We start from the raw sequence: 25,936 nt of genomic DNA, 5'->3' as shown, positions 1-25,936 counted from the left end.
TACCTGGAAGGTTTGACCCTGTGCGCTCTTGAAGCATCGTGTCGCTGCGACTCATTCTGTTGAATTGGACCTACAGTTCCTACTGCGCATCGTCGGAGGCTCTCCGATGGAAATATGCCACTGTGAAAAGAAGAAGTGGAGCGCGCTGTGAGGTGTTTGGATGTCATCTTCTGTTTCGCTCAAGTTGCGCTGCCCATAATTGTGCGTCCGTTCTGCATTTGTGGCATACTTCTCCCTAAAGTCTTTTTCCAATGCCGCCCCGTCTATGCGCCGATCCAACCCAACTTCACGGTCCTATCAGGGGATTTTGCGGAGACTAATTCCGACCAGTAACGGACCACAATAATTACAGAGTAAGGTAAAAAGCATCACATTAAAACAATAATGGAATTTTACAAATGGATTATTTTCTAATGTCTCCCAAATTAAATCTGAAATACATTATTTTAGAATATTATTTGCTTTATTATGTAGCCTATATTAGATTAGATATTCTAACCTCTTAAAATAGTGGCCCTTTGCCATCATTTCTGCCCCAGTAGTACTGAACAAATGCAGCTCTCTTATCCCACACACACCCAAACCAAAATTTCAACCCTATTGTTCTCTGTGTACCCTGTTTCAACTCTTCTCTCTCTTCTTGCTCCTTCCAGCAGGACTCATACAGAGTGCAGGGAGAATGAAGAGTCACCGAGGCCGGGGGAAGCAGCATGAGTGGCCCGTGCATCTCCATTAGACTGACGGCCCTCATGTTTCTATGGAAGTGGTTAACACTAAGCCTGCTCCAGACCTGGGTGTCAGTAGGAGCCAGGGCGGCGGACCCTGCCGGGGCTGGCTTCAGTGGCTCCACTGGGCCCCTGGGCTGGCTCCTGTCAGACAAGGGTCCTTTTCACCACTCGCAGGAGTTTGTTGATTTCACAGAGCGCTACCAGCAAGGATTCACCACCAAGTACAAGATATACAGGTGAGAGACATGCATGGTTTGCAAAGCTGAGATGCCTGTGAGGAAGGTGTTTTGTAAAATCTGAATACAACATGGACCAAATGCAGAGATGCTGTGCTATTCTGATATAATTTAGATTCTGATTCTTATGGCCTTGCTTTGATGAAAAGAGGCATTTTGGCAGTACAGGCAAGAGATCACATAATACTTTTCTTTAGACTATAAAAGATGCAGATTTTGTAGGTGGTAAACTGTGGGATGAAGCATTGAGACGATTACTTAGAGGAGTTTTGCATAAAAGTGAAAAGTCTACTGTTCTGGAGAGATGCAAGCTTCTTTGGGTGCGACTGCCTGCTTCCTCTTCATGTGGGCAGCAGAGACATATGGTTTCAGTAGGATACAAATGCTGAGAATACTGCATATCAGTGGAAACTCAAAGTGGAGATACCGCAGGAGGGTTTGAGCAAAGCAGTGGGACATAACAGATATCTGACTGAGCCAGTTGATGTGTGACAGTGGGTAGACAGGGTGACTTCAGAAGTGTGTGGTGTGAAGTATAGTGGGTGGGTGCTTAGATGCAGCATGGTATTGTTGAAAGCTTGCTACAAGGACATTTTCCATCACATTTTTGAGAATGTAATTAATGGAAAAAAATATGTATTTCAAGATGCAAACCCCCATATATGAATTCACAGGATATTATGTAGCTGTCTGTTTTTTTGTCTGTTGGATATGTGGCATGAATAGTATACAACATGTACAATGTATGCTGTTTCAAAGTAGTGTTTTTTAAAATAACATTAAATTCGCAATCCTGAATATCACATCACAAAAGAAAGGATTGTGATTTTGTCATTTCACACATTCCACCAAAGTTCCTAGCCTTATAAAGTGAATGGTTTAGGTTATGTACAAAAGCAAAACATATAGTGTAATAGCTGTAATCTCAACTGTACCTAACAGGCTTTCTTCGTTTGTTAGTAGTCTGTGTGTATGCAAGTGTGGGTGCGTGTTTGGGCTGGTATTTCCCCCTGAGTTTTTATTCTCTTCAGGATAGAAAAGCCTCTGTAGCATTTAAACTCAACAGTGAAATTCAGACTGATAAAATTCTTCTGTTAGAGGCATGACCAACACACAGTGTATAACTGTAGGGGTAACATCTTGTGGGTGGGTGTTTTCTATATATCACTGTATATGTACGTGTTTATTTTACAAATTGCTACATAAGTGGATTTTTGCGTACTTTCCTGTTCTCACTTCAGGGTGTCACAGTCCTCTTGAAATTGCTCTGATTTAGTGAAGCCTTTCCAACATGCACTTTTCATCTATAATAGTCAAAAACATTACTGGTTTTAAAATAGTCTGTAAAGTGTACGTATTGTTTTCAGCTGACAACAACAACAACAATAATCTTCAGGATACTGTATATCTGGCCGTGAATGAGTGTGCATACTCGAGTGTCTGTATTTATGGCTGTGTGTTGTGCCAGGTGTTCTGATAACTGGTGATGAGAGCAATGTTGTCGGAATGTCCACAGCCCTGCAGTGGAGGGGCTGATGCCAGCTGAACAGAGGTTTGACTGACACTGGTATTTAGCAGCTGACAGGGGTGACAATGCCAGGCAAAGATAGAGAATGTAGCGCTGTTGGCTTCCCCACATCCATCACTTCCTACCTCGCTGCCTCTTTGCTGGCCTCTTCTTTCTGTCTCTCAGGATATCTCTATGCCTCCCCTTCTCCCTTCTTGTTCTTTGTCTTCCTACCCCACCCTTGGCATGAAAATCTAACAGATATTTGCATACACACAAGATTGACAGTTTTACAATACTAAAACTCTTATGGACAGTGTTTGGCCACTTATTTTCCCAAAACTATAGCACTAAACTATATTTTTTTGCATTTTCTAACCTACAGTATGACCATTCATTGATCTCTATCAACAAATATCCAGAAATTCAAACTTGACAAGTCCATCGCCCTCCTGTTCCCTAGCGCAAGCATGGCCTTTTCGGTTTCCTCTGAAGAATAAAAAGCAAGCTGGCTAATTAACGCGGAAATCCAATAGAAACTCAAGTAAAGAGATAGAATTTCATCAAGTTAAAAAGTGGAACAATGTTACTTCATTGTCATTTGCTTTCCTTGGCTTGAAAAACAAGTCTTTTTAGGCTTTAAATATTTTGCACTCAGCATCGCTGAGCAGTCGAGGATGCCAGTTAGCTGAGAATGGAAAAGATCAGAAGTGCCATCAAAATGCAATGGGCTGCACAGTCCTTTTGTTTCAAAACAGACTCATGAATTTTGAAAGCCAGAAAAATCCAGGCAAAGTTATCTCTGAGTCATTAGTATTGATCAACAACACTGTTGTGCTTCTTGCAGGCAGATTATGGTCCTTTATCGGCCATAAAAAGTCTTGTTATTGCCCCTTGGATTTAGGATTACAACACAAAGCGGTGCCTATTTGAGTGCCCAATCTGGCCTGTTGTAGGCAGTTGACTGAGGAGCAGCCAAAATGTCCTCAGTTTGGACACTTTTCCTCAGTGCTTGTGTAGATGTTTTATTCCTGTAACTATAGAAAAGCAGTAACACATACTACAGTGTAAGTGCACATACGCAAGCACAAACACATACAGAGATAGACACGGAGGAATAACAAAGTAGTTACTTTTTAATAACTACAAGATTAAAAGAAATTTAAATAAAAACATTAAAATCCAAACATCAATCTCTGCCGTTATCTCCATGTGCATCTCAAATTTTCTCTCCTTTCTCATCCTTCCCCTCACCATCTCCCTTTCTCTCTCTCTCCCTCCCTCCCTTGTCGAATGATCTCAAACCAATTGCTCTCCCTCGCTCATAAATATTCTCCAGAGCTCAGTTGGCCTTTCCCGTCAGGGGGGCAGGGGAGAGGAAATCAGGCATAAGGGGGAGGACTGGAGGAGTTTTAGTACAGAGGAGGGGACATGAGAGGAACCAGGGCATTACCTCCCCCTGCTGGCCGGTCACCGCAGCGGAACACCTTGTTGCCATTTCTAATTATAATAAATTTTTTTAAAACAAACATTTTAATGGAGTATTATTCAGAGCAGAAGTTATAAAGTGTTACATTTTTAATTCGTACTGTTCATCTTCTGTATGGACTGCATTAAAAGGCCAGATTAAAAAGCTTGGAGACTTACAGCTTGCTGCAGCTGTGTAATGTAAAATGTGATTTTCAAACTGCAAGTCCTCTAAATGAGAGATGTTTTCTCTTCTCAAGGTCTGGTCAAATGCAATAATGGGAGTAAGAAATTAATGGTTTCAAAAGCAGTGAAAAACAGGCATAGAGGCACTTAACAATATTACTTCCACTGTGATTGCAGAAAATGCACCTGTTGTGTCAGGCATAATGGCAGTTTTAGACCACTTATTATTTATTTAATTCTTTCTCTTTTCCTGGCAAGTGTCATAACAGCTCTGTGGCTTTAGTTTTATACTGAAAGCAGTCAGCCGGTTGCATGGTTCCTTGTACACCAGATACAGCTGGTTGTATTTAAAAACGGCACAACTCAGTGTTTCCCACACAGAGTTTAATTGTGTCGGCGCCCAGTAATATTTGGGCTCCCCCGTCATTCTGTAGGAAACACTGCAACTACTGTAAATTTAACAGCATTTCTTTATTGACTGCTGTTCTTGATCACGCTGATAGCATGACTTCAAATTAGATATATTTTGTGCAGTTTCTGCTATTACGCATGCATCAGAGGTGTACATTTGTAAAATGAATAAAAGCATGTTTCATTTAATAATTTAGAAGGTGGTATGTGAAATAATTTCTGTGAACGTGTGAAACTCTTCATTTCTTGTAGTTGAGCCATATCCATAGACAGTAGCATATTAGTCAAAATGTCAGCTCCTCGTTTCTTCTTCTTCATGGGCCATAACTTTTATATCACGCCTCGTCTCCAACGTTTTTTCCTCTCTTTTCTCCTGTCAGCCCACTGGCTATTACATTGACTTCATGAGGAGCTGTCTCTTGTAATTATGGAGTGATTAGTATTTCAATTATATGCAAACATGTTTGTAGAAAGAATAGAAAGCAGAGGCCTGACATTACAATACCTTTGCCGCACTGTACAATCATATAATTTAGATTTGGAGGAAGTAGAGCCTATTGTGCTTTATCTGTCTCCTGTTTATGATACCACTTTTGTGTTTAGAAGGCTGTAGATGCAACAGAACATTTAAAGGGATTATAAAACAAAATGGAATAAAGGGGTATACAACTGCATGAAGTATATGAAGCAATACAGAGAAGAGAAGCAAAGAAGAGATAAAAGAAGAGTGAATTAAGGAACATAATATAAAAATGAACTTCAATGCAATACAATACCACAGTGAACCTTTCCATAGATGATACAGTAGGTTTATAGGGAATACTGATTTAAAATTTAAGAGTGAAATTCTAGTAAAGACTTAATGTCTATTATTTTTAATCTGAATAGCTTGTTTTTCAAATCAAATGGACAGCTGTTTTTTCGGGGAAAAAATCTAGAGCCAATCCAGTTTTTATATTGCTGCATGCAGTTAGATTGTATGCTGATTATCAGTGGCAGTGGTGTGCAAAGAAGCATAGCAATGTGCTTATAAAGGCAACGACATAAAAGCCTGCAAGCTAGTAAACATGCATGAAAACAATGCAGGATTCAAAATATTCGCCTACATGAATGGCAGTACAAATGTTTCAAATTGAAAAAGGAATAGCATTAAACATGTTTGTTAGACCTCACTGTACTGGAAGTAAATATGTCTTTTGTTTGTTTACAAGAAAACTTCACTCTGCTCTACTCTATGACTATTTGCTTAAAGTCATGGTTAAGGTCTTGGCAAGTTTAGGAAACTTCTTGGTTAAACAAGGGGAAAGATCGAAGCTGTCCTCTCCAAATGAAACATCATTGGTTGCTTGTTCAATTACCTAAAATGGCCGTTGTTTACATTTATGTAGACCTATTGTGTCCATGCGAATAATGACTGATAGATGCAAGTAGTTATATTGTTACAGTACCACAGACCCTCTTTTCAAGCAGATCCAACATGTACTCAAATCTAAACAACAAAATATGTCAATTGCCAATGACTGCCAAAAACAACTGACAAATATGACAGTTGGAACAGTCTGCGACAGGCGTACTGGACCTTAAGTTATGTGACAATTAACACGTGGTTAACATTGTAAAACGGCGGTTAGATTCAGGCAACATAACTACTTCTTTAGGATTAGGAAAAGATCAAGACTTTGGTTAAAATAAGTTGACTTATGTCATGAGACCTGGATAACATAACAAACGTTTATGGATAACATAACGTATGTGACTTACGTAACGGTACTGAACTTGACTTTAATTAAGTCAATGTTGACTTTTGCTTTCATATTTACCCTGGTCTCCTGGGTGAAAATCCATTGTTTGACTCAAACATCTAATGTGACTTCCTCCCTATGGACTTTAGCCGTCTATAGACTGATCTCATCTTAATTACTAGGGCTACTAGGTTTAGGCCTACCAATTAACATATATCGGTCGTAATAAGCTGCTTGCACAGATGACCAATACAGTCATTTTTCTGGTGAGGATGGGCTGAGCAGATCAGAGAGGCAGATCAGACGTTGGGTCAGCAAAGTATATGACTTTTACATGCAAGACTGTCAACTTACCTTTTTTCTAAAAGTCATTGTCTTTTGTGAATCAACATAGTGATCTTTCCCTTTTAACCAATTTGTGTTTGTACCTAAACAAAGCAACATTTCATATTAATGATGTTGTAATGGTTTTGGAAGATACTGACAAACAGTGTCACCCTGCACTCGGGGATGCCAGATCAATGAAACACTTTGGAATCAAAGATAAATTAACTATTTTATTGTTTAGTTTGGAGGACTTGTTGGGAATATTGCCTTAATAGTTGGGAATGAGAGGGAATAGGGCATGAACTGTAGTCTTTTTGTGTTCAACACAACATACTTGTACACCAAACCTCCCATACTGAATTCCTTCCTAAAAGGTTCTGCTGCGGTATGACAAAGTTGTGATAGGTCCACCTTTGCTACTAAGACAGAACAGATAATAGCGACCGGACTGTTAGATGTTCCTTGTCACAAAATCCCTACACAGGTTATTTCAAGCATGTTTAGCACAGTAACAAACCTGGGCAAGTAAAAAGGTAAATGAAATAAGACTATTCTGCATTGGCAGCTTACATTACGATAGGATACAGTTAATTCCACACTTTATTTATTTACAAAGCCCCTTAAGAAATATTCTCAACAGTTGGTGCTATCCTTCTTTAAATCCAGAATACATCCAAGTACTTTCCTATGCCTCTCCACTTTCCTGACATCTGTAACCAAATCTAATCTGACCTTGTTGTACACATTGTAGAAGGCAGAGGCAGGTAGAGTCTGTTGATCCTTGGTGCATTTGTCATGTTTGTCTATAATCAATACATTATTGTCTGTTTGAAATTATTATGATTTTACAAACACATGGCAGAACAGACCCATAGAGCAGGTGTACCCCGAGATTACAATTTTCATCAGCTTTCTCTCATGCATGAATGCCTGAGCAGCTTGTTCAATGAGAGAGTTTTGGTGGAGCACAAGTCTATCATTCTCTAGTCAGAGGTTGAATATGTCTCCAGGACAGAAGCATAGCAGCCTCCTCCCTTTGAGCACCAGCAGCGATGGCAGTGACAAGCCCTTCATCCAGCGCAGAGCTTATGCCTTCTGACAAGTGTGTGATGGGGGAGTTATCAAGGCCAGAGGTTCACGGGAACAGCTTTTATGAAAGAGAGATGCTGCATGAGTGTTTGAGTGTATTTTTTACAAATGGCGTCGTGATCATTGGGGTAGGGCCTACATACCACTTTCATTAGGTATTGTTTTGTCCCCTAAGTGCCAACTCATAGTTCGGCAAGATTTTTATATTAAAATGCATTTGCAATATCATTTTACATTGTAGATGAGGCCAGAAACAAAGGAAAACATCCCATTTGTACCCTTTACTGAAATACTAAGATTTCACTCTGCCCAAATTTAAAACTGGTGACATGAGTGGTCAGTGGTCGGATATCTCCTCAGTGCGCAGGCAGTAGTGAATCAAAGAATGAAGTAGAGTAGTGTCACTAATAAGTGAAAGAAACTAATAAGTTTCACAAATAACTACTCTACACTTTCAAGAATTAAAACAATTATTTTCCATCACTGTTTTGAGCCTCTACAGTGGCCTCTTGTAGCACTAAAGGAGTTTATTTAATCCCTATATATTTAACTTTGAATGTTATTTCCTAAAACAATTTAATTTTAACTTTAGATTTGTTTCAGCATGTGTCACCATTCATGTTACTTGGCCTATCCATTGTAATGATGTCACTGAATATGAGATATTGGTAACATTGCCTGTCAATGATGACTAGAAAAAAGTGTAAAACAACTAGGCCTAAGTGTGTAATGAAAATGGACTTCTTAATGACTCAGTAAATACGCAGTGTGGTTATGTACATATGTGGTGATACATTGTGTACAACTTCAGTATGTGATTAGAATTTTAAGAAGGTGATGCAGGCATGGCGTCATGAGGAGCAGAATTCAGCAGTTTGTGGTAGTCCATTTTTTCTTTCCCAATTTTGTGTGTGTGTGTGTGTGTGTGTGTTTGTGAGGTTGCGTGTGTCTGCACAGCGTGTATTAACAGTATGTGCATGCCTCATTATGTACACAATGTGATTCCAGCCATTTGTTGTTTTGTGTGTGCATAGAAGTCTCTTGTCAACAGTGTTATGACAAATTGCAGTACAAAAGGGATCAGCAGTCTTCATGTCAGCAAACCCTCCTGCAAATCACGCTCTCTCTTGGACTTGCCCTTGCTTCCTGTTATCAGAGATGTAGTGATATTCATTGGAGCTACAAATCAATAATGCAATTGCTTTTTTTAACAAATCCCACCCTCCTACAACATTTTAGTCGGTATCTTTCATATTGTGCAGTATTTCACAGTTTTACAAAATTGGCCTGAGTTTGAACTCCCACAGTAGTATCCAACAGAAATCTAAATGTTAAAGCTTTGCTAAAAAGCAAAAGAAAGCCACTAGTTTACATAAAGGGTGGAAAGCAGTAAAATGGTTTTGGTTGGGAAATAAAAGCAAGTCAGAGGTTTCTACATCAAGAAAATGAGGGAGTTCTCAAAGAATCTGAGCAAGGATGTATCTTCTCAACACACACACACACACACACACTACATCTTAGTAAAGTCAATACCAAAAGCATAATGTATAGGAACAAGTTTTTTTTAAACAGCGTTGGCCTGAGTGTATCAGCAGTGAGAAGTTCTCAGGTTTTAAAGGCCCCTGTACAAATATGACTGGATGTTACTCGTCATCTGATAACCAGGAGCTGATTAATGAGCCTCTGATGGTCAAGCATGCGTACTTTATGAACTACTGTATTGCAAACACAGAGACATTTTATATATATATATACACATACATACATACACACACACACACACACACACACACACACACACACACACACATATATATATTGTAGCAAACCTAAATTTAGTTATGCAATTTAATAAATTTATGAGAATTGATACCCAGTTATGAATTTTATTATTCATAAAATCAAACCAGATTCCTCGTTTCAGGGCACCACCGGAGTTGTTATAATCCTAGAGTCACCGGACCTCTAGGTAGTTTTAATAATTATACAATTATTACTAGTGATCAGTTAGTTAATAATCGCTCAATTATCTTAAATCAGTCAGTCAGTCTCATATCTAAAGGGTCAATTCTCTTGGCAGGGATGTAGAAATAGGCAACACACACAGCTCTTGATTATATTACAGTGAATTTATTCTCTAACTACTGTGATAGAAAGATGGTTGAATACTGGGAAAATAAACAATTGCTGAACAATGAGCCTGGAGGTTCGATTGTGGGAAGCATTTGACTCATACAGCATAGAAGAACTAATGAAAGTAAACTAACGCTATGAGTTTAGGAGTTAAAAAGGGAAATATCTGATCACAGAATATATGTTAGGTCTTACTGCTTGTCGGCGGCCTGCTTGGCCTGTTGCTGGTCCCACTAGCTGCCGATCCTGGCTTTTTGCTAGGGATTCTCCGGGGTTCTCCGTGTCTGATTGAAAATGCCTCCTCCGTCTGGCAATTCGGCTGTTTTCAGGTTTCCTTCGTTGTAGCTGGCGAGACCACGTGGCTTGGTCTGACCTCGGTGAAGTTGGCTCGACGAAAAAGGCTTAAAATGGAACTTGGTCGTTCCTGAATTAGTCCAGTGTAACTTAACGGACTGATAACTTTAACAAACAAAAGAAAGAAAGAAAATAAAACAAACTGAGGGGCAGATCGATGTCTCGGCACTTCATGTGTGTAGCTTCAAGCGAAACAAAAGGCCTGTTTCGCTGGTCGACTCTGAGGGCGTTGCCACGCCGACGCGTGCCGAAGCGTCCAGAGAGCCGAGTAGAGCAGCGGAGAGAGCAAGGAGCGAAGAGAAGAGAGCGAAGCGAGGTCGCGTGTCGCTCTTTTGTTGCCTGGGGCGTGATTCCCCAGGGGGCGTCTCAGGTTTCCCAAGGGACTGCCTTTCTAAACTTAATGTCTAAAAGAAAAGAAAATCTATTTGCGCGTATTATAATCAAATATTTTCCACAATCGAACCTCAATGGTTGAACGGTTGTACTGTTCTAAGCATTTGGTAACAGGAAACAATTGTCACATTAGTGGTCAGGATATTTATACATTTAACGGCATTTCCAACGAGGGCATGTAATACTTATTTCGCCCACTTGGGGGAGCTCAGGTTACATGAGGAAAGCTTGAATTAATCCAAGATCGTCTCTCCTTAGGAACCGGGGAATTTTTGTTGATCCATCCTTAAATTCAAGCTGGCGATTAAGAGTATAGTAAAACATTCCTTTGTCATCATTTCTAAAGGAATTTTGTAGGAAAGTATTATGAACAAGCATTGATTACATTAGATGAGGGAGTGTCTTGGTGAAAATAAAAACACTGCAAAGGTAACTTTCTTTTCAGCACTAATATCAACAACAGATAGCAACAACATGTTAACATAACTACTCAAATAGAGGCAAACGTAATCAAGTAACTAAAGATTTAATTAAACTTAATTAAATGCTTTGAGTCTTTGGAGACTGCAGTCCCTTTTACATTGAAAGTTCGGCTGTCCTGGATTATGTCACACTTAGGTGAGACAAGGAGTATCCCTTTGATGGGGTAATAAACAAAGGCTGGTTTGTGTCCCTTTGTCAGTTTAACAGTCAGGCCCCGCGTTATCAGCTTCGGAATCAAAAAGGTGCCAGTTTTATGGTCGGGATAGCACTTAGAGAAAGCAACTTTGACCCCTCCCCTTCTTCTCTGGGGGAGGAGAGAGAAATTTGGAGTAGCTCCAAATTTATTCAATATAAAATGCACAAATCCACACCGTTGTTCACTACAATATTATTTTTACATCTATAATGAACTTATAACCAAAAGGTATAAAATGAAATATCATCGCTTTCCTGTCAACCGTATGTCATGTTGAAAGTGACTGTTGTCTCTGAGAAGAAAAAGGCACAAGTAGCCCCACAAAACTCACCTCCCTTTGAATACCCACTAAGTGTGGATGACTATGCATACAATGCTGGAGACTGTGGTTTGCTTCTTGTCTCTTACAGTACAGTTAAGCAAAACCTTTACCAAAAACAAAACAAATGTTTGACATTTTGGGAAGTATGTTTATTCAATCTCTTGCCAAGGGTTAGCTGAGAAGATTGAACATTTGGCTTTTGTCTCCAGTACAAAAGAGTACAATCGGCATTAATCTGCATTCACTCCCGGTTCGAATGACTCTGCAGCAGAGGTGGAAGGAGTACAAAAATATTCTACTTCAATAAAAGTACAATTACTTAAAATCTACACAAGTAAAAGTAAAAAGTAGCTCATTTAAAATGAACTCAGAGTAAAAGTTACTTAGTTACTTTTTTAACCTCCTAATATAACTTATTTATATTGATTTAATATCTTATTTATAGGTATTATACTTATTTAATTAAATTGCAGTCTTTTGTGATTCGATAAGGGAACAAAGCCATATGGCGCTTTCATATGTCTTTGAAAAACAATGACATATTATGTTATAATGAGAAGTTGGAGAATGTTTTCACTTCATTAGGAAACTGTGGCGGAACATATTAGACTCTGGCGTGCCGCACCGGACTGGGAGAACGAGAAACACTGGACAGTAGGAATATCCCTATTTACATTCAAAAAGGTGGTAATTTTAATGGGATATCACAAGTGTTAGTATAATAAATAACTAGTTACCAGCAAGTTGCTAATGCTAACCAACATTATCATGCACCAATGTGTTTTTAGCTATTTGGAGCAAAACATCTTACCAAACTATGAAGTTAGCCTAGCGGGCTACCGTAACATAAGTAGTGGAATATTTTTTTTTGGTGGGAACTGGAAATGGTGTTACTGTCACCATGACGTTGCCTTTCAACCAGGAGAGACTCCTGATTAATGAGTAATAATGAGTGACTTAAGTCTTGACTTTAGTCTGATTTTTGTCTATTCAGTATTATTTTATATTATGATAATATAAAATTTTATGTTTATATATGTATAAAGAAGGAAAAGAAGAAAAATCTTGTCTGATCCATGTAGTTACAGTGTATGTATAAAGTTAATTTGACAGCTATTCTGTAAGTAAATGAGATGTATAATACGTTATAATCTACCCTTCAAGGTAGGCATAAGTTGATTTATTTTGCATCCCCAGTGGAATTGATCCTAATCCTTTAGTGTAGTTTAATAATGTCTGCAGCAATGGTCGCAGGTGGTAATCATGTGTTTGAAACGTGTACATGAGTAATACTTAGTAACATCAAAGCCATGAAAAAGCCAAATGAGTAGGAAACAGAATGCCATCTTGTTTATAGGACCTCTCAGTGGTTTAATAGGATTTTCACAAATTAATGGTCTGATGTTTGTTTGATGTTGGAAAAACTGTTGGTGGCAATTTTGTGAAGCGTTCACAACTATTAGCTACATCATTACACTTTCTTTCTCCGTCTTGATCTCACTTTCATTCCCTGTTTGTCGCCGTGGTGGGTGGATAACTAAAAGACACGAGTCTCTCCATCTCTATCTAACTCCCACTCTCATTTGAGTCTCCAGCACTCCACTTGTTAAGACTGGATCATCAGAAGCTCAATTAAAAATGTGCCACTATGAAGGTGTCTTTCAGGAAAATGCTCGCTATGCAACTGACATTTGTAGAATTTCTTTTGACGTCGATCAAATGAAAAGTCCCTTTGTTTGTAATTCTTAATTTCTAAAATCATTTTTCTTTTGCTAATAGCACATGCATATTGAGAAGGATCAATGTCACATCAGATTAAACCAAGAGAAGATATAACACAAACTGCAGCAAAGAAAAAATCCGCAACATTGAAAACAGCAGAGCGGTTGCATTTTGCTTGCAAGGTCTTCCAAATAAATGTAATTTGGTTTATCTTACTGAATGAGGCATGAAGGACTTTTCTCCCATTTTGCACAATTCTCTTTGGGGAGGTCCTTGAAATAACTTTGAGTCCACAAAACCAGCCGACCAACTGTTTTGCTCAGCGGGTTATTTTGGTATCTGGGGTAACCCAGCTACAATGCACAACAATGTGTTCTCATTCAGGCCTTTTTGACGATAAACAAATGTTTTTTTATCGTGGTAAGGTAAATGCTCGGTAAGAGTGTGAGGTTTTTTCTTCCTTCACATTAAGTTTTTCATCCATTTAGAGAAATGTAAACCATTACCAGTAATGCTTTTCTTTCACTTATTGCCGTTCATTTGTTTTGTTTTTTATTTCTTGCCCTGTGTTCTTTCATTTCATTAAATACTGTCCTCCCAGACTTTTATTTAAAACACATATTTCTTTGTTAAAATGTAAAGAATTGCAAACTGGTCTTGTCATGGCCAGTTATAGATTTTAGACTGTCTCCTAGACATTACACCTACACCCTAGTCATTTGCTACAGCTAATACATTTTGAAGGAAATGTAATGCCATCCGAATTTAAATATTATCAACATTATGTAAAAACATTGTGAATAGAATCTGCCTAGTTGATACTGAACTAATTAATACATGAGATTCCAAAAACATATTTAATTTTGTTTTCCTGATAATATCAGATATTGCAATATGCATTTGCTCACAGCAACTAAAGCATTATTAAGGTTTTTTCATGATCATGTTTAGGCACTTAGTTAAGGTTAGGGAAAGAGTGACTTGAAGCACGAGACAGAACAGGTGTTTACTGAAATCTTTGCCAGAACTTAACCAAGGAACTTTCATTGCCTAAACACACAGGTACTCAAGATGTGAACACAGGTCTCACAAGTGTTAAAGTCCTATGATTTGTATAAAATCACAGCATATTCCACACAATTAGGTTTCCCATTGGAACTTGGCAAAATAAATGAGTTAGAATGCAAACATAATCGCTAGAAGAAAAATTTGTTTTAGGGCCCCCAACATAATAACATAAGAGAATTTTAATGTGTGCTGAAAGACAAATATGCAATTTAAATAAAGGATCATTTCTGCATGAAGTCGGAGGTGGAATTAGATTTTTCTTGGTCAATCCATCAAATAAGAGAAGTCATTTAATTAACCTTCTTCCCTTTATACCAATGGCATGGCTCAAAATGTGCATTCATTACTGTATAATGCAAAAAAAATGACACTCCAGGGACACTGCACAGTTTTGCCAGTAAATATTTTGCAGTCACTTTGTAAAACACAGTTTGTATCCAGAGTTTTGAGATGTAGAGCAATGATCTGGACCTAACTGCTGTAAAGTCATTATACAGTAAGTAAACACTGTTGAGAAGTAAAACAGTGAGGAAATGAAAGATTGATGAAAACTGTCTTTAGTGGTAGTCAGCTCACTGTAGGAAACAGCGTATAAATGCAAATATTCAGAACACCTGCAAAGACAGGTCGAGTTATTTTTACTTTCTCTTTATCTCTGTGACATTAAAATGTTCTTTTGATGAGTTGAAATGAGAATGCATTGTAGCTCATGACATTACCATTAGTAAGATTGAGACACCCGAAACAGAACAAGGTAGAGCTGTTAGGCTTTTTCATGGTAGACTAACTGACATGATTGTAACCATAAATTATATATTTTTGAAATGTATACAAATGAAGGTACTTGCTTGTTTTGAAAAATGTGTGCATGTGTGCAAGCTGTAGAGAACAAATTGTAAAATTCTGTTTTGACACATGTGATTTCATCTGAGATTTAGTAAGTGTTATTATTCTGTGCAAATTAATTCGTTGTAACAGTGGTTTGGGTTATGCATCAATTACATGTCCTCACACGTTTCCAGTCACATGTTACTTTGTGTGGGCAGTTCATAAATTGGCCAAAGAGTTGTTCAGGTCAACAGGAACAAAAAACTGAATTCATGTGCAAATCACATTGATAATGCATTAGTTTAACACATTTTAGCATACCTGGCCCCCTGTGTGTTTTCCAGTTATTTAACAGAATAATGAAATAGTTATAACATAGCTTGTGGGCTTTTTATTAGCCAGAGGGTCAGGATTTCATCCTGCAGAGGGCCTTTATAAAAACACTTCCTTGGTTATTTTTCACAAATAATAATGACACTGAGGCTGATCTAAACAATGGTGTACAAACAATAGGCCAGTGTCACAGTATTTCTTCATGTGAAACAATATCCCATATAATACAGTATAAAAGTTTGAAAGATTTTTTGGTAGTTTAAATGTATTGAAAAAAAGTAATTTAGAAAAGAGAAATAAAAAAATAAACAAGTGAAAATAGTAGCCATTTTGTCGATTTTATAGTAGTAGTAGATTTTCTAAAAATAATTTCCACGCCAGCATATCTCAGGAGATAACATTAGCAGTAGCAGACACTCACCTAGCCTGCTCAGTCACATACTGTACTGAACTGACACAATCTGCATTTCTATGCTCTGTAGAGTGTGTCAACTGCATCAGCAGGTTATTCGCTGGGTTGATTCCCTGATTTGTTATGCTGGGCACCAAGCGGAGCCCTCAGGCTGCCGGTACACTGTGATGGATCTGAAGGTATGACTTCCCTGCTCAGATTGTGGCTTCTGCAGCACCTCACCTCCTGGTGCACAGCGCTCCAGCTCGCTCAGAGGGGGAGCTGACAGGTAGAGGTGCAGCGAGCCCCCTGCTGCACAGAGCTGCAGGTGAAATAAACCAGCCGCCCTTTGTGTGTGTGTGTCTGTGATAGGCTATTCCATTCGCTCAGTATCTCACTGAGAACAGTTAAGGGTGAAATAAACCGGCAGCCATCCATGAATCCCAAGATCTTTCCATGCGTGTATCTGTGTGGCGTGCAAAAGGTGGTGCTGAATTGAAGTCTTCGACAACAGATCTGTGTATGCGCTGTGTGCTGTATTCTCCAGCTTAGCTTTGGCACCATTCATAAATGTCCATCAGCGAGCAGCATAGCAAGACACTATGTCGATCACAGTTACGCTTTCCCTTTTTCTCTCCGCTGCTCCCTTCTTCAGTTGGCCCCAGCGGATGGAAAGAAACACTAATGGCCGCTCGTTATAGAGAAACACCGACATGAAACAGGTCTTAATGAGCTGTTTTCTGTTTTGTATTTTTCTCAGGGGGTCATTGTTATTGGTGGGAAATTGATTGGCAGCTGGCCCATACCCATGGGGGCTCTGCGATATTCTGAGCGATAGCAAAGTTGGTTGCAGCAAGGGCAGCTTTGTTAAGATGTTGGCAGCTGCGGGGTGTGTGAATGCATGTGTCTTTGCATGAGGGAGTTGGTGTGTGTCTATAGGGTGTTGGGGGGGGGAGACAGACACATCAGAAAACCCAAAGTTCCCATTTGCTCCTTTGCAAAGAATTTTTCAAGCAGTGTTTGGAGAAAAATGTTTTTGAAAGTTTGAGGGAATTTACTTCCCAGAAACCATATAAGCTAGCATTTCAGAAGTGCAGTGGTTGTCAGTATTATGCTATGAAGCCGTATAAAAAAGTGTCACTTTGTGCAGTCCTATGTCTTGAAAGCCATTTTGCGTCTACATTAGATTCTGTCTGTCTGCCTGTCACAAGGCCACATTGCATGAGATGCTACTAGGGGTTAGTGAAATAGATGAAGTAATGGTGATGTAAATGAATATAGTGATTACCATATTGTACATTTTTTTTAAATTTGATATACTTAATATAGATAAAACAACCAGATAGGCATGTAATGTATGTTTTTGGTTAATTCAGTAAATGAAACAACTGCCAAATCAGGTTCACATTGAAGCAAAAACACAGACAACAGGATACATCCCAAGTCTCTTATTGGATATTTCCTTGCACCTCGCTTGAATCGTTAGTCGTTCCGGTCTGCTACCTTGCAGGCTGTCCCAAAGCTCTTATTTGTGCTCTGAGATCTCTGAGCGAGGATACATGAGAGCAGCGTCCACGCCCCCTTGTTGGATATCCATTATTGATTGGATGACTGGAGTGAAGACAGATAACAGATTAAACTCAAGTGTACCACTGCCAAGTTTTATATTTGATTTGTTTTCTGATTCACAATCGCTTAAAAATCTATGTTCACTGGAAGTATGAACAACAAAAGCTCCACAAACAACTTAATTTATTTGTTATTTCCCACATTAACTTTTATTATGGATACAATTAAGGTCACAGAAAGTCTATCAGCAAGAAACACATTTCACATTATATATCGTCATTTGCATTCAGTCACATGTGAGGCTGATCATTTCTGAGCGTCTTGATTGATATGAGTTACATAATTTTAATTTCCTAAAACATTTAGAGTAATGAATCATTTCCAGTGTTTAAAAGACACCAAGACCATATTCTAGGTTATTCAATAATAAATTCACAACCAGAATATCAATAAATACAATTGCAAATAATAAATATATAAACACTTTCTGCCAGTCCATGGGCCTCTGAGCAGGACACAGTACACAGTATAAATACAGAATGCAGGTTGTTATTCATGCACATGTGTTTGTTAAACAGGTAACAGCTACTGAGAGAAAATACTGCTACGCTGGCAGTGATATCTGTGTGCCTTTATTAGTATTAGCACAATGCACGTGTGTGCAGACACAAACTCCATCAAACGTCTGTGCAGCTGTGATCAGCTGTCACCATCATCAAAAAAGGATGTTGCTTCACAAGTCTTCAGGGAAAAGTTCATTTAATGTTTCATTTCTCTAAAAACATATTGCCTCAATTCTTTTCTCCTCGCATGATTTCTTGCGTCTCTCCATTTATCCCCGATAGGAGGGACTAAGACACAAGTGAGGTAAACGTGGATGCAATTAAGAGACTTGAGATGCACCTGTAGCCTATTTGAGCTTAACTAATCAATCAATCCAGAGTATTAGGAAACATATGTATAGGTATGTGTTGTGTTGCAGCCACTCTTTAACATAACCGGGTGGATTTTTATATGGTAAATCTCACCTGTCCTTTTCCCAATAGATACATCAACCACCTATCCAACAGTGATTGAAAGGTCTTCAATTTCTCCCCTGTTAGGTTGGGGTAGAACCATATTTTATAACCAGTTGTATTTTAATAGCACTAATCTATGGATCAAGTAGCAGCACTCTGCACTTGGTAGATAAAGGCAGCTGGCATGCTCCGAGGCCAGGCTGAATATCAAACAGCTTCAGATGAAGCCTGCTCCCTCCAAAAGAGGTCCTGACAGCAGCAAGACTCTATCCATGATTATAGCCCGTCCAACCACAGCACCTCAAAAAGTGACTAGACATGAGAAAAGATCAAGCTATTATTTAAAATCGGTGGGGAAAAACAATATTTTTCACTATGGTGCAAAGCAATTCTCCAAGCCGGAGGTAGAAACAGCATGAGACCATTCTTATTTTAAAGAGTGGCACACGAGATTCACTTAGAGGTCATGCAGACATTTTATTTTATGCCAGGCAAGAAGCAGATCTGAGTATGAGCCTCCCCCATGAGGGGCAAGATGTGTCTTGTCCACTTAAATATCACAACATTTTCCCCTTCCATTGAAGAACAGAAAACAACAGTTCAGACCAAGTTGATGGATTTGGTTTTTGCGAATGTGTCAGCATGCTGCATTCATGTGTTGTGTGTCTTTTGCTTACACTGAGCATGTGTTTGTGTGACATTGCAGGGAGTTTGGCCGCTGGAAGGTGAACAGCTTGGCCCTGGAGAGACAAGAGAACAATGGCTTTTCCTTGCCGCTGGACCCCGACTTCCTCCAGACCATTAGGCAGCTGGGCAGGAGGCCGAGTCTCGGCACCATCACTGACAACATTATCAGAAAATACGGAACCCACTTCCTGCTCTCCGCTACACTGGGAGGTAAATAAAGTAGATGGGCTGTGGTTCTCTTTGATTTTATTGACCTACCTGAACACCTGGGAGAAAGGAAGTGTTTAAAGATGAGGTTTTTGGCATCTAGGTGGCCAAGATCCAGGACAAACATATGGACCTGTTCCACAACAAGAATTCTTCCAAGAATGTTTTGTGGAACCAGGGTCTAAATTTAGTAGTGAGTAAGACAAAATTGTAACAATACTATAATTCCTAATTGTTCCAGCGTTCATTCAAACATCACAGTCATTCAGCGGTAAATTACAAAGAACTACGGATGATTCTGATTATTTCACCCCTCTTTCTCTGCTTGTCCATCCTTGTTTATGTAGAGCATCAGCTAGCACATGAAGTTGAATTGCCTTAAAGGAGTAATTGTTAAAAAAAGGGTAAAGATCTAACAGTAAATCATATTTGAAGCTCCAAAGCTTCTTGTATGGTACTTAAAAATAAAAGTAAATATTCAATTAAAAATTACCTCAGCTGTGACTGTGGGATTGTTTGAGCTCATATTCTCTGATTCAACATGTAAAATATGTGTTTGGAGTTGTTTGACAAAAAATGTCAGTGGATCCTCTGTTTCAGTAACAATAGATGTACATTAGCCCGAGTACTGTAATGCGCAGTAAAGCTCCCATGGCTATCTGCTGCACATCTCCTCCCATCTCTTCTGCTGGATCTTTTCATGTTGTGTCTCTTGTGCATAGATTCTCAAAGCCGTGATGAATACAGTATTTAAAATAGATCGGAAAGACGATCCTGCACAGCAAGTTTTGCAAACTGGAAAAAGAAGTACAACAGTTAAAGAATGGCCTAATATAACCTGCAGAATCACGGTTAGCCAGTTTTCAGGAATATATGGATAGCTCTATTTTTCTGGTTGTTAAAACATTTCAGGAGTCAATAATAGACAAATAGAGATTAAAATTAATATTTTTTTTTTTTCACACTGTGGTGGAGACGTGTTAACCTTTATCTTAAACTACATGTTTTCCACCAATCTTTTACACTTTCCACTGTTTGTCAATACTCTGTCCTCTGAAAGCTCTGGCTCTGTTTGTATCAACATACTTGTTTCATAAGGCATGTCATTTTGTGCACAATACCGTAGCACCAGACTTAACACTATATTTGACAAAATGTATACCACAGCTTAGCTTTTGGAAGTTTCTCATCAACTTTCCACCTTTACAAGTGTTGTTTTTCTGCCTATGTGACTCTGTAATGAGCACTGGCAGGTGTTCACAGGTTAAATTTACCACTACACCACTGAGAACATTATGTGTGTGTATGTTCACAGGGGATGATTCATTAATGAAGTATGTGTATGTGTCTTCTTGTGTGTATTCATAGGGGAAGAGTCATTAATGATCTTTGTGGACAAGCGAAAGTTGAGTCGGACGTCTGAAGTGAGCGAATCTAATGGCACAGCTGTGACTCTGGAAGCTCTGCACCAGCTGGCTGCCTCTTACTTTATTGACAGGGAGAGCACCCTGCACAAGCTGCATCACATCCAGATTGCCTCCACTGCCATCAAGGTAAAAGCTTGTTTCTCTCTGGGCCTCTCTCAGATACAATAGCAATGTTTTTATATTATTTTTTAAATTAGATACGCTGTGGCCAAAAATGTGCTATTGTTGGATTTTTTCATGTATGATTACAGCCATTTCATGAAGACATTGTTCACATTCGATTTTGTTTCATTGAATAAGCGTAATTATTGTATCTTGCAAAACATGGGAATTGGTCTTGATTAGCTCACACACTAAAGAATTAATGAATGGCCAGTGTCGTGCAATTGAATGGTATATCAGCAGGTTTAGCACATTTTAAGAAGAAGAGCTGTTATTGCTGGCCAATCAGGGTCCAGTTTCTTTCTGTCTCTTTGGATTTAGTCTCCAAATGAAATCAGTGTATATTATATCCACTATATTTTTACTTGCAGACATTACAAACATTGATTTATTATTATTATTATTATTATTATTATTATTATATGATGATAACAGGACTTTTATTATAGGATCTTTACCACAAAAATTTTGCTCATATTGGTTGACTGTGCATGACATCCTGCTGCCCTATTTAGAGCAGCATTGTTAATTGCTTGAACAACCCACAAAGATCTCGCACAAATGTCCAATTTACTTCTTACTTGTACTTTTCAGTACAGTAGGTGGCAAAAACTTTTGAACAGTACATGTGAAACTTATTCTTGCTGTTCAACATGTGCTGTTTTCTGAGATAACAATGCCACTTGCGCTCCCCTCTGGGCATCAGTATTGGGACAAATTAAGGCTCTACAGTGGTCAGTACTGGCCAAGTACTTACCACTTACTCCCAATTACTGTGTGCAGTTTATGACCCATCAGTAGGCCCTCAGTGGACTACTCTGGCCTGCTTCAAATGCAGAATATCATTATGCTGCAGATTATTAAAGCATATTTTAAAGGGCATAAAGCAACCATCAATCCTTGGTTGACAAAATTAGACCCTCATTTATAGACCGGACCCTATGTGAACTACTTTTATTGCCATTTTTAATTAATTAACCCTTCATAGTGAATGCACTTTATTACCTCACCTAATATTCTAGCAAAAAACCCAATGATAGCCATTTCATAGGTTGCCTCTGGTTACTTGAGGAGCAGAACTCCAAATAAATATAATGTAAATTTCCATGGTGCTTTGGGAAATTATCTAAAGAGAACATATTTGTTGATGTGTCCAAAATGTGTCCATTTTGCCATGTTTGGTAGCAGCTGTTCATTCTCTATAAAGGGTTTTGTCTTGATGTTTTTGAAGTTTACTTGGAAAAAGGGCGTCATTTTGTGTTAAAAAGTGGTGGGGACATAAGGTTCTCTGACTATAGGGTTATGACGAAACACTTAGTAATATTGGGGTCAAGAGAACAAGACAAGAAGATATTTGAAAACTATTTAGAATCAATATTAATTGATGAAAAATTCTATTGGAGGGACTGGGGGTCCTCCTCCAGAAGACTTTGAGCAGTAAACACTTAATTACCTGCTTTCTGGAGACCTTTTCTGCACCAAGTTATGGTGGTTCAGATAGCAGGTGAATATTCAAAATATTGAAATATACTGGAATATTATGCAGTAATCAGTAGCTTGTTTTGTTTTTTTAGCTTAGGTAACTTTTTTGGAAAACATAGATCTGTTTCTTCTATATTTACATTGCATTGCAATTCTTACTGCAAACCTTTCTTATAGCATTTTAATTTAACATTTCTTGTTGCAAGCAATTTTTCTTATTTTTTATTTATTTTTATTTTTTTTTACAAATGCTTTCAAAAAGTGATGGGGCAACATCAGCCATTTCAAAAAGTGGTGGTGGACGTGTCCCGTGTGTAAATGACACCTAGACTTGGAACCATTGCCACATTTGACAGTGTTTTTTCCTGCCAGAAAGTCAAGTGTTTTCTTTCTGCTCACTATCGACACGACAGCATTGTTTGTCAGTACTTTCCAAAACCTTTACAAACCACTACTATAGCAATTAACAACTATATAAATTTTGTTAATTGCTGTGTATTTAACTGTTTTAAAAAAACAACAACAAATGTGTTCAGGCTGTTTATTTGTGTATATATTTATGTTTTGCATTTTGACACAATTTCAAAAGGCATAAAAATGTAAATGTGGTAAAGCAATACAGTAAAATTAGTCTATCCTTAAGGCACCCTATCACGCACTTTAGAAACCACCGTCCTACAGCTGGCATCCCTTGTATCATTTAAGCAATAGCTCACGACAGGTCGTGGTATACGCTTATAATATCACAGTTAAGGGGCGTTGTTCGTAAAAGTAATGACCTGGCAGTGTGTTTATGACCCACAAATGTAGCTGTTAAGACTTGATGAAGCTGACATTTCAGTAACATTTTTAATAAAAGAAACTTCATACTGTATAAGCAAGAGTAGTTGACATTATTTATTTAGTTGGGTGACTAGTGCTTTGCTGTGACATTTGAGTAAACATGTATACATGCACGCACAATGAGCGAATGAGAGCTCAACCAAGATATTGGATGAAGTGAGCAGTATTGTTTACCTCCCTCCTTGCTCTTTTATGTGTGCATTTACTTGCTCTTACTGTATATGGAACAGCACGCCTATGATGTAAATATCATCCTGCATCTTTTATTACTTAATATACCTTTGGTTGGGTTCATTCATCACTCTGTCAGTTGTTATCAAACGGAATGAATTGAATCAGCTGAGTTTGCCTTTCGCACCGCTTCTGTGCTTTCTGAGAAATCTGTTCCCTCACGTGGCTTTAATGTGTTTACACTTGCTTGCCGTAAACAACAGAATAATGCCACAGAATGTGGGTAATATCAGCAACCAGCAAAAGACACCCATCTGAGACACTGTCAGCTTCTTCAGTCTGTCAAGTGTTGCTGTTACTACACCTACAACTGCAGTGGTTTTGTGACTGGATGTACCACACCCAAACACATCTGACCTGATTATTGCTTTAATATGAATTATGTTGTGGGACCTGTTTTTCTTGTTAAAGCCACAATGACAATAAAATACCTTTTTAAACAAGAAAGTTCAATCTTGACCCTGGGGTCAGTTTCTATGACTAAATAATGTGAGATTTACATACTATCTCTTTTGAGCCTTCAACTTGAATCTCAGTCATCATCAGCACATACATACACGCTAGTTCTTTCATTTAGCTAATCACATCACACATGACCTAAGAAAGGTCAAGGTCACTTTAAAATGAAGGTACCAGTTTTAATTTATTGTAGTATTATTTGTTGATTTCCTATTAAAATCAAGTATTTCAAAAATATCATCCCTGTTTTGACCATGCATTTTTCGGATTGTTTGTTAAACGTTTCATTTAGCTTAAGAAGGATGAGAATTTTCTCAACCCATGAATAAAGTTTTTTTTAAAGCTTTAGGTTTATCTGTGATGATAGCATTATGTAAGATCCTAACAATTTTTTCTAATCTATGCTCTACTGAATGTTGTTTTAACGGGGTAGCTTTGATTTCATATTATAAATGAAATGTGAAAATAATGAGAAAAACTGACTGTACATGTTTTAAAACATCCCTTCATTACTTGGGGTTTGAGACACATGACTAGTCTTTCACCAGTAATATTATGTAGTGATCTGTGATCTGTAATTTACATGTCTACATTTTACATAATGATTGGTGGAGTGGTGTGTTGGCATGTTGTCAGTTTTTTATACAAGGTAGAAACCAAAGATTATTTAAGCAGTCTCTAAGACAGAAATCCACTGGAAAAGCAGAAACATCAGAGTCTGTTTCCCTCATTCTGACTGCATAGCTGAAATTGCTTGACTTTTTCTGAGCTGCAGCCCATTTTTCATTGACTTGTCCTTAGTGATGCCCCACTATACAGTCCATGAGAGATAAAACTGTACATTCTCTAAAGTGAATTGGCAAGAGGATGTAGAGTTGATTTGGCAGCCGTCATTGAACCAAAGTGCTGCTAAAAACCCTTCTGATTGAGATGAATAGAGAAAGAGCCCTCTGAGGTACATTTGTTTGTGAGGCATTTTCAGGTAACTGATGTAAAATATTCACGGCGTCAGCAGCCTTTAATTTCAAACATAGGTTTTTACCTCACCCCAATGAAGATGGATGCCAAAACAAAGCTGCCTTTAAGAAGAGCACTGGTCCCCTGGTTTAAGAGATAACATATTAAAATGGCAGAAATGTCTGGCCTGAAGGCCTGGAGGACTGAGCACAGCAGCACTGGAAAATAATCAAAGACGGGGAAAATGAGATAGGAGTGTGGAAAAAAATGTCTCTGCTGTTACATAGTGTGATGAATCAGCCCTTCCATTTCAGTAATTTCCTTTGAGAGCCTCTGTCATTTGTCAAACATTTTTTGGTATGAGTTAAGGTGTCATATGCGACCGAGGAGAAGAGATGAGACGAGGACAGACGGGCCTTATTTAGCAGGCCTTTTAGCCCAGGATCAAGGTGTGGCAGGTACACAGGAAATGCTGCATCAATCAATGTGCTTACCTTTGATTTGCAGCCCAGGCTCCTCCGTATCGAAGATTCATTAAACTAAAGTTGGGAGGAGAATATCATTGACGGGGAGGAGAAGTGATAAGGAATGTTTGACCCAATTTGCTGTGCTCGCCTTGAGTGTTCAGTCAGTCATGCCGTGTTACGCTTCATTTGTTGGAGTAGAGAAGAACACAAGCAAGACTCAAGCTTCAGAAATCAGATAATGGCTGCTGAGGAACCATTGCAAAGAACAGCTCCCTGGGTTTGGGGCAGTTTTGATGGCAGTATAAACAAAACAAAACCAAATAAAAAAACAAAGCATCTTAACTCTGTTATCACAAGCATGATGAATAATTCATTACAAGGAAATGTTTATTAGCATCATCATAATTAAGAAAAGAACATAAATTCTTTTTTTATTTAGTCTTTTCACCGTGTTCTCAACCCCCTAACATTTAATAGGACCTATAGGTTTTCTTTCTTGATATGTTAGAG

General features: G+C 38.4%; 1 protein-coding gene across 1 annotated transcript in view; it reads left to right on the top strand.

The window, feature by feature from the left end:
• The first annotated feature begins 710 nt into the window (after positions 1–710).
• Positions 711–25,936, top strand: part of brinp3a.1 (bone morphogenetic protein/retinoic acid inducible neural-specific 3a, tandem duplicate 1) — a 48,353-nt gene continuing 23,127 nt past the window's right edge. The window contains exons 1-3 of the mRNA XM_046049890.1: positions 711–964; positions 19,211–19,401; positions 20,767–20,951. Of these exons, the coding sequence (XP_045905846.1) occupies positions 711–964; positions 19,211–19,401; positions 20,767–20,951 (630 nt within the window). The remainder of the gene's footprint in view (positions 965–19,210; positions 19,402–20,766; positions 20,952–25,936) is intronic.

This window comes from Micropterus dolomieu, linkage group LG05, assembly GCF_021292245.1.
Source record: "Micropterus dolomieu isolate WLL.071019.BEF.003 ecotype Adirondacks linkage group LG05, ASM2129224v1, whole genome shotgun sequence".
In the NCBI taxonomy this organism is placed as follows: Eukaryota; Metazoa; Chordata; class Actinopteri; order Centrarchiformes; family Centrarchidae; genus Micropterus; species Micropterus dolomieu.
This window is presented reverse-complemented; position numbering and strand designations above follow the sequence as displayed.